This window comes from Nannospalax galili, unplaced genomic scaffold (assembly GCF_000622305.1).
Source record: "Nannospalax galili isolate Female #2095 unplaced genomic scaffold, S.galili_v1.0 scaffold162, whole genome shotgun sequence".
Lineage (NCBI taxonomy): Eukaryota > Metazoa > Chordata > Mammalia > Rodentia > Spalacidae > Nannospalax > Nannospalax galili.
Genome location: NW_008350388.1, coordinates 1027586 through 1037840, shown reverse-complemented (window position 1 = coordinate 1037840; position 10255 = coordinate 1027586). Strand labels below are relative to the sequence as shown.

Sequence of the window (10255 nt, the reverse complement as noted above, 5' to 3'; positions counted from 1 at the left end):
AATTGTTAAAAACACCAAATTAACCATCATCACCTTCCAGCATCCAAAAAGACAGCATTAATCAAATAGAACACACAAACTGCATCCTGTAGCAGGCAGTTTGGTCTTGTTGAATGTGCTTCTGTTTGTCTCCTTGACAAGCACAGATGGATGCAGACAGCATTAATCAAATAGAACACACAAACTGCATCCTGTAGCAGGCAGTTCGGTCTTGTTGAATGTGCTTCTGTTTGTCTCCTTGACAAGCACAGATGGATGTGGTCACGATTTGTTTACATTAGCCATGGCAGCATGTTTACCTGAACAGCATCTTCCGAGTTTCCTAGACACTTATGGATGGCACCAAGAAGCAGATGCTTCAACCCAACAACAGAGGAATCGTCCACTTCATGGCAAGCTTAAGGGGCAGGGAATGAGAGGAAGAAGACAGTCACTGAATACCTGGGGTGTCGGTGTGAAGCAGCCGTTTCTCTGCCTTAACTCAATTTGCACTTCCGCCTCATAAAACTGCTCACCCATTAGTCTCTCCTTCATCAAAGAAAAGCAAAAATACCAACTGTGTGTGTGTGTGTGTGTGTGTGTGTGTGTGTGTGTGTGTGTATGTGTGTATTCATGTGTGTACAGGTACACATGTGTGGAGACCAGAGATCAACCTCCAGTGTCATTCCTTGGGCCCTACCTACCTTGTTTTCTAAGACAGGGTCTTTCACTGGCCTGGAGCTCATCCATTCAGCTAGGCTGGCTGGCAGGCCAGTCCCAAGGATCCGTCTGTCTCCACCTCCAGCACTGGGACTGTAAAGGTCACCACTATGCCATCTGTTTTTTTTTTTTTTTAAATATGGGTTCTGGGGATCAAACTTGGGTCCTCATGCTTCTACAGCAAATATTTTACAAGCTGAGCTACTCCTCAGCAAAAATATCAACCTTTTAAAAAGTCCTAAACTTGTCAAAATTGCATCACATTCTCAGTAAGTGAAGGAAGCTGATCTGAAAAGGCCACATACCGTATGTTTCCAATTACATGATGTTCTGGAAAAAAGTATAGAGACAGTGAAAATACCAGGAGGTACCAGAGGTAAGGGGAAGGACTGACAGGTGAAGGGCCACCTGCTTAGGGCAGTGAAGAAACTATCCTGTAAGATACTATGGTAGTGAGCCCCTATCGTTAGACACCTGCCCAAACCAGCAAGGTGTGCAGTACTGAGGTGAGCCCCACCGTGAACATGGCTTTGGCAGCTATCCTGTGTAATGTTGCTTTATCTGTGATAAATGCACTACACTGATGTGTGTGTGTGTGTGTGTGTGTGTGTGTGCGTGTGTGTGCGTGTATGAAGGAAGGGTTCAGAGGAAGATGTTCTGGGCTTGGTCCAGTTTTTCTGTGAACCTAAAACTACTCTAAAAAAAGTTCTATTAATGTGAAAACAGCATCATACCAACTACAAAAGCCATGCAATAGACACTTGATTGAGTTTATATGTGATACCACACTGACAGATGAAAACAACCCTTCCACTTCTAGAAGCCTGCCCTGCAACACGGCCACATGTGTAGGAGGACGCTATGCAAGTTTTCCAAGGAAAGAGAAGGTGGAAATTGTAACCATAGTGGAGCTAACAAAAGAATAAGTGAAGTAACAGAATTGTTTCTATGGGTCCAATAATGACATTGAAATTCAACAAAATGTATGTGTATACACATATGTAAGTACATACACACACACACACACACACACACACACACACACACACTCCTGGAATATTCAACAAGGTGGATGAACCTTGAGGATATCATGCTAAGTGAAATAAGCGAATCACAGGAGGGAAGGAGAGGAAAGGAAAGAGGGAGGAAGGAGGGAGGAAGGAGGAAGAGGGAGGAGGAAGAGGGAGGAAGGAGGGAGGAAAGGAAGAGGGAGGAAGGAGGGAGGAAAGAGGGAGGAAAGGAAGGAGGGAGGAAAAAAAGGAGGGAGGAAAGGAAAGAGGGAGGAAAGGAAGGAGGGAGGAAAGGAAGGAGGGAGGAAAGGAAGAGGGAGGAAGGAGGGAGGAAAGGAAAGAGGGAGGAAATGCTTATAGAGCAAATGTGTTAAACTTTTAAATTTCACATTGTGTGTGTGAGCATGTGTATATATGTGTGCATGCATATCACATAGCTTTCTTTTTTCTTTTTTTTTTTTTTGGTGCTGGGGGTCAAACCAAGAGCCTTATAATAATTATGTGCTACAGTCCCAGCCTTTTTACTCAGAAATTCCACTTTTAGGAATACAAGTTCACGGATGTAAAGATACATCTGTAAGAAAAGTTATTAAAGTAAAACAGACTAAAGTATTGTAGCAAAAATATGGAGATAACTCATGTGTTCATAAGTGGGGACTAGTTAAATTACCAATACTGGAGCTCATATATTAGGCTAGGGCTGAGTGGCCTACTACAAAGCCATTCCAAAAAAATGAGATAGATCTACATGAGGACATTTATATGATCTCAGAGGTCTGGTCCAGTGCAGAAGGGGCCAGGCATTTATGTGTCGTCATCCCTTGGCATCCTTGGGGGAGACTGGCTCAAGGACCCCTGTGGATACTGAACTTGAAATGCTAGATGCTGAAGTCTCTATAAAATCACCAAGTGTTTGCAGAGAACCTAGTAACATCCTCTGCATACATGAACTCACTCCTTAATTGCTTCCAATACCTAATGTAATATAACTATCATATAAATAGACAGCATACCATATTATTTAGGGAATGAAGAAAAATGTCTGCACATGTAGATGCACAATTATAATTCAATTTTTGCATGTGTTTTTTTGTGTGTGTTTATATGTGTAGGTGTACATATAAGCATGTGCATGCAGAGGGCAGAAGTTGGCATCGGGTATCTTCCTCCATCACTCTCAACCTCGTTTCATGAACAGGGTCTCTCACTGAACCCAGAGATAATTTATTTGGCTAGGCTGGCCCAGCCAGCAAGCCCCAGAGATCCACCTGTTTCTGGGCTACAGTGTGAGACTCTGATTCAAAAACAGAAACAAAACTTTTTCTCTACAAAGACCATCACTGAATTTGCACAACAGGATGCAACTGAACATTGCCATTTAACACAGGGGGTCCATAGATCAATGAACAGGTCTCTGAATTGCATTCACTTTTAATGAAGACGTTACAGAATGAGCTTGCATTCACCCTTGAACATGCCTTTGTTGTTAATCTGTTCACTGGGAATCCTGGCAAGGGGCTCAGGGAATATGCATTGGGATCTCACTGATGTGGTAAGCACCCTGTGTCTGTCAGTCACTGGCTGGCCTGTATGTGTGTTGTACTCAACCCTCACTTGCACAATCAAAAGCTACTTAAAGTCTTTCATTGTTCCTTTGACTCAGATGATAGGATACATTTCACATTTGCTTCAAGAACAAGGGAAGGGCTTTGAATGATGAAGACTTCTAAAAATGAACATAGAGCTCTTACAGAGCCAAGAATATTTTGAGTCCTTTCAGACTGCCACCTTGGGAGAGTACCTCCTACTCTACTTCCAGGGACACTATACAAAACTTCTTTTGGAATTGCCTTTGATCTCTGGAATAAAAAAAGTTTTGACCTTTCAGGGCAGATGTTTTTTGCTTTAAAGAAATAAGTAAAAGTTGAGTCGGGGAGATAGCACAGCACTTACAAGCACAAGGACATGAGTTTGATCCCCACAATTCACATTAAAAGCCAGGCATGGTGGTGGCATGTGCTGATAACTGCAACGCCTGGGAAATAGAGAAAGATGTGGATCCCTGGGGCTTGCTGGGCCAGTCAGACTCACCCAGGTGACTAGTTCCTGACCAGTGAGAAAAATCAATCAATCAATCAATCAATCAATCAATCAATCAAATCTCTCTCTTGCTCTCTCTCTCAAATAAAATAAAATAAAATAAAACAAAAGGACTCATAGCAATGGTGACAGCATGCACAAGCCCTACGCAAACTCAAATCAGACAAAATCCCAGCATAGACATGGGGAAATGGGTAAGAAACCCCAATTCGGCCTAAGAACTTTCAGTAATTGATGGCTGCTGGGAGGGGGAAAGATAGTGTCTTGTCTTACAAGGATGGGATTCTTGGTGGGGCCGGTGGATGGACCCATAATGAAGGACATTTGGCGACACAAATCAGGCTCTACGGGCCATGACATACATATGTGTATGTGTGTGTGCATGTATATATGTATATATAGGTATATATGTGTGTATGTATATATATACATATATTTATATGTATATATATACATATACACACATACACATATATATGAAAGTACACTAAATTTGTGGGGCAGTGGGGGAAGATCTAAATACCATCAAAGTATATTGTATGAAAGTCACAAAAATCACTAAAAAAATCAAGGGAGCTTTTAATTACCAAAAGAAACAAAACTGAAAAACCACAGAACAAAGCTGCATAATGACAAAACCAGTAGTTGGGGGTAATTTCCCACCACCAGATGAATAGCGAGAGAGAGAGAGAGGAAAAAGTCACTTAGAAGGAAATCTGATTTTTAAAATCTGCAATTCAATGTATAATCCCAGATTTAGTCAGAAACAGGCGTGACTGCACAGAACTCTGTGCTGCAAGCAATGGCCTACAGTCTGTTTCTGGAATAAGTCCAAAATGCTACACAAAATCTCCTTGGGGAGAGTAGTATATGGGACTGCATTTCCAAATACACTTTCCATGAAGCCATTGCTCTGGAGTCCGAGTTTTCGCTTTAATATGGTAGCCCCTCTGTTTTACAGAGGGTCGCAATATGTAGCACCGGCTGGAATCCCTAGGCCCTGGGTCAGATGTGTGCACCACCATGCCAGGCTCTTCTCCTGTAGTTTGCTCTGACTGTAGATTTAAGCCTCCGTGCATTTCAGGAAGGCGAGCCTGTGTGGAGGATGGCTGAGAGCTCGGGTGCTCAACCTGTGGTCTTCAACCTACAGCATCAACTCCAGCTCCTAGGGACACAGGGTGCATCACTTCTCTGATCAATCTGCTTCCTCATTATTAAACAGGCACAACAATACTGTCTTCCCTTCCTACTCTTTTGAGTTGTAGTGTGAAACAAACAATTTGCTAGACCACACAACGTCATTCAGATGTCTACCATGAGGACTTGGGAAGAGGCTTCCATTGTTTCCTTAGTCATCAGCAGAGCCCCATTGTGTAAAGATCTAGTTTGTTCTCCCTCTGAAAGTTTTCCTATCACTATAATAATAATGACTTTCTAAGATTACCTGTGGTCCTAAGTATTCTCTACTCCATGAGCCAAAAATGTAGGCTTCTAATTGTACCCCTAAGTATTTACCCTGGAAATAAAGGACTTACAGACTTATATCATACCCATATTTATACAGCCTTACTCATGGTAGCTTAAGACCTCAAATGCCCATCAATAGGGGAGCAGTGAAGAAGCAAACAATGGTGCTGGTATGGCTACACAATGGAATACTACTCACCAAGGAAAAGAAATTGTGTACTAATAAAAGCTACAGTGTAGTTAACCCCATAGACATGATGCTTAATGAAGGAAGCCATGCACCAAAAAGTACATTCTGCATGAATCTACTTCTATGAAGGTCAAGGACAGATCAAACTAAGCTATAGATGTAGAACTCAGAACAGTGGCCACAAGGAGTTGGAGACTGACTGAGAAGGAGCACAAGGAAAATATAAGGGGTGCGGGAAGTGTTCTGTCATGACTGCTGTGATAGATGTCAGCTGTGGGCATCTGCCCTAGCTCAAGGAATCAGCTACTTTACTATCAGAGCCTTTTATGAAGGTACGGGAATTACATTAACATGAAACCACACATTCACCAAGAAAAGAAATTTATGTGCCCAAGACCCACCATAGATGCAAAACGAATACCACTTCCTTTTTCTCTCACTTTCTTTGTTTTTGTTATGTTGTATTTTTTGAGACAGTGCCTCCTGCAGCCCAGGCTGTCCTTAAACTCACCATTTCACTCCTTCTGTCCCCACCTCCTGAGTGCATTAGGCATGTGCCGTCATGCCCAGCTAATAGCATTCTTAACAAGAGTACCATCATGCACTCTTGACAAGTGTATCTTTCTGTGCCAATGCCCCCCACTCCTGTCCCTGACTCAACACTACCATCACACACCATCTGCCCCAAGATGGCAGCGTGTGCTCTCCAAGTCAGGCAATATGGATGAGAAACTGGGGACAGCTGTCCTGACAAACCTGCTGACACACAGTGTATTTTACCTTGACTCATCCTCTGCAGGTTGGGGAAGGAGCAGTTGGGAAGGGCTTTCCACAGGTACAGCACTTCGATGGATGCCAGCACACACAGCACTCTGCTTGGGGTTTGCTTCCGAAACCTCTCCGCCTGCAGGTCATCGGAATATTAGGCCTGGCTCTCTAAGAAGAAACTTCAACAAGAGCTATGCTTCGAAGACATCTCACAGTGCACAGTTCATAGTCATTGTAAATGGCCCTCTCTTACAAAGTCAAAAAGGAAAATGCTCTCTGCACTGAAAATGTTTTGTGGCCTTGTTTTAGTCTAGTTATAGTTACACCTGACATTCATCATTCAACTGAGTCTCAGTCTCACCTCTGAAAAGGTGGATGTGAAACAAAATTCATTCTAGTTTAAATTGAAGTCATACAAGTTGGGTGGCCATCAGTAACTCGTGAGTCTCCATGGAGGATGTAAGACTAGACACATTTTAGTTGTGGTTCTGCTGACTTTTAAATATTCTGCTTAGCTCTATGGCCCTCAGCTGCATTCTGCATCATAATTTAATTTTATTTATGCATTTATTTATTTCTGGAGAACCAAACTCAGGGCTGTATATATGCTGGGCCAGTGTTCCAGCACTGAGCTACACCCCTAACTAGCCCTGAAATCTATTTTTTTAAGATAAAAAAATTATACATGTGTATCTGTGTGTGTCTGTGCACACGTGTGCAAATACCCACAGATGCCAAAGGTTTCAAATCCTTTGGAGTTGGAGTTACAGCCTTCCGACATGGGTGCTGAGGCCTGAACACAGATCCTCTGCAAAGTAGCACTTTGTTTTAAACCACTGAGACATCTCTCCAGCCCCTTCAAGCTATTTTACACTGGAACAAATTCGTTAATTGTCCATTCAATAAAAACTAATGAAACATTAAAAAAAGCATGCTTTTGAAATAAAAGAAAACTTATGAAACTAAAGTCAAGGATAACTCAGGATATGACATGCTATGACATAACTCAAGGTTATTCAGAAAAATCTTAGTGTCAAATGCAGAATAACTGTGAGACATCCCCCTTAGTCCCAAGCCTTCTGCTGGTAGACTCAATGCCATATCTGTCATAACGGCTTTATCATGTCAAAATGTGCCATGGTCTTTATCCTGGCATGCAGTGTCTCCACCTCTCGTGTCTGCTGATCTGCATTCTTCATCAGGGACCTAGCTTCGGACAGATACTGCCTCTTTCCAGAAAGGTCTGTGAGCTCTGCAGGGTCTGGAATATCTACTCATTAAATCAAACCCACAAGGCTGCTTTAGCTACGTGTGGCACCTGCTATTCAGAAGAGAAGCAGGACACACTCCCTGGCCATGGCTGCATTTCCTGTGGTGAGTCACTGGGTTTAAAGAGGATGGCCTAAGGTCTGTCCAAGGCCTAAGGTGCTGGTTACATCTGTCCATCACAGATGACATACATTATTGACATGCTCCAACATACATACCTTTTTCACCGAGAACTGTTCAATCTGATTGTTTTTCCGTTTGAATAGTTTCTGAACTTCTTTAAAGACGAGCTGCGCCCCATCCACGTCGCCGGTGGCTCCCTGACAGACTGTAAGAAACCAGAATTGCATTTCCACGGTGTTTCAGGGGATGCCTGCTGAGAGACAGGCAAGGCGAGGGTGCCAAGGAAAGGACATGAGCAACTTGTGTTGAAAAGACCACGGCATCCCGGTGACTCCACCCCAGATTCAACTCTTTCCCAGGTGCCTGTGTTTCAAGAGCTTTGTGGGACACATCCTCTTTCTAGGGGAGATGGTCTTGCATATAACAAAATGTTCAGCTCTTGTCACAGTGTACACGCTAGCTGGAGCCCTTATCTTCAGTGTGTGGAATAACAGGGTCTGGGAAAGAACACTGTCAGGAGCTCAGAGCACCATGAGGATCTTGAAATATTTATGTCTTGGAAGGGAAGTCATGATTAGTTTGCACATGTTCATGGGCTCTCTACCCCAGGGAGTGTATGAGGAAGTACACACATGCCTGTGCCTGGAACATGCCTGTATCCGAAACAGACAGTTACCAAGAAACAGACAGTTACCTAAAAAAAATACATACATACACACACACACACACACACACACACACACAGCCTCAGTGCTCATCATGAGAGCAGTCTTTAGGGGAGGAGAGCCTCAGTACCTTTAAAGGCTGGGAATAGTGGTGCACACCTTTGATCCTATCACTCAGGAGGCAGAGGCAGTGGATCACTGAGATGGAGGCCAGCTTGGTTTGTATAGTGAGTTCCAGGCCAGCTGGGGCTACAGGGAGACCCTGTCTAAAACAAACAAACAAATAAACAACCCCCCCCAACAAAACAAAACAACAACAAAAACGCCTCTGCCACCAACAACAAAAAGCTGGGAAGAAAAGATCATTTCTCTCTGGAGCGTGGGAAGCCATGAGGCACTCAGGCTGAGCTGAGCCTTCGAGGATGGCTGACACACACTAGCCAGCACAGCACCTGTGTCCCACCCTGGGGACGAATCGTTCTCCCTTGACTTCATCTGCATTCTCCCTTCTCCAGACTTCACGGGCAGCATCGGCCACCTTCTTAATGAAAAGGCCCGCCATCTTATCCTCCCAACTCCTGCAGCAGTGAATGTGCAGTGACCCCTCTTTCTTTAGGTGTGCTCTTGACTCTGAGTTGGTTTTTACACCCCAGCTCCACAAGGGTAAAACTGGCCTGCCAGCTGTGCCTTCTCTATTCAAGAACTAGAGCGCCTGGGTGCAAAAAAAGCCAATCTTTCTGTCCCCTCTTCCGCAATGGTCCCTGAACCCTGGGTGGGTGTAGTTTAATATAGAAGTCCTGTCCAAGAACCAGCATTCTGAGGACTCTTAGACTCTATCCTTTGGCCATTTGTGATCTTTTGTGTTCCTGGCAATCTGTTGCAATGAGGAGCTTCATTAATGAAAATTGATGTATTCATTATTTTCTTTACCCCTTGTTCTATGTTCTGTGAGCCTTAGGTATGGAGGGTGCAATGTAGCTGTGCTGCTTAGACTTGAATAATTCACAGACAATGTGTGTGTGAAACCAGTTGTGGTACTCTGTAATAGTCTCCATAAGAACCAGGGAGGAGGTGCATGACCATATGGAAAGAGTCCTACAAGTTCCTGGGACCCTGTAGCAATGGTGTCAACATCCATAGACATGCAAACTCAAGCACACAAAAACCCAGTCTTAGCTGACCCCAATCTTAGCTGAAGAAATATTGGCAACTGATTACTGCTGGGTGAGGAAGAGCTGATCTTCCTAAAGCAAGGGAAGATAGATAGGCTGACTAGACCTCAGTAGATGAACTTGCACTGAGGAACATCTGGAGACACTAACTTGACACAATAGGTCTTAATGACAGAATGTATGAATTCTAGTGTGTGTGGTTGGGGGGGGTTATGGGAGGGTTTCAGTGGGGGAAGGGGATATAAAGATGACTAAGATGTTCTATATGAAATACACAAAAATTCAACAACAAACAACAACAACCAAATTTCAAGGTGACGGGAAAGGCAGGAGATTCCTGGGAGTAAGACAGTTCAGAGAGGAAGGGGCCTCCCATTCCCAGCTGCAGGAGCACCCCTAGTCCAGATGTGGAATGTGCAGCAATCCAAAACGATCCCATCCGCTGCAGCAGTAATACGTCAGCACCGGAACTCAATGATGGTCTGTGTCACCAGCTGTCTCCACAGATCAAGGAAGGAAGAGGGTCAGGAGAGAAGTACTGCCAAGGCCCCACAAACCGGAGGGAATGGGGTATTTTTGCTGCCTTTAGTTTGAGGTCTTCCTCACATCATTGAGAACATTCTTTTTTAAATAGATTAGACTTATTTTAGTATTTATCTATTTATGTATGTGTTTGGGCACATGTGCCATAGTACACATGTAGAGGTCAGAGGAAAACTTGTGGGAGTTGATTCTCTCCCACTATGGGGTTCCAGGGATGGAACTCAGGATGTTGGGCTTTGTGGCAGGAGC

At 43.7% G+C, this 10255-nt stretch overlaps 1 protein-coding gene across 2 annotated transcripts in view; it reads right to left on the bottom strand.

Annotated features, from left to right (window-relative positions):
* Positions 1-10255, bottom strand: part of Ttc39c (tetratricopeptide repeat domain 39C) — a 109000-nt gene that overhangs the window by 6736 nt on the left and 92009 nt on the right. For both annotated transcript variants that reach the window (XM_008847618.2, XM_029570694.1), the window contains 3 exons: positions 7722-7831; positions 6247-6370; positions 300-397 (listed from right to left, as the gene is read on the bottom strand). In XM_008847618.2, coding sequence (XP_008845840.1) covers positions 300-397; positions 6247-6370; positions 7722-7831 — 332 coding nt within the window. The remainder of the gene's footprint in view (positions 1-299; positions 398-6246; positions 6371-7721; positions 7832-10255) is intronic.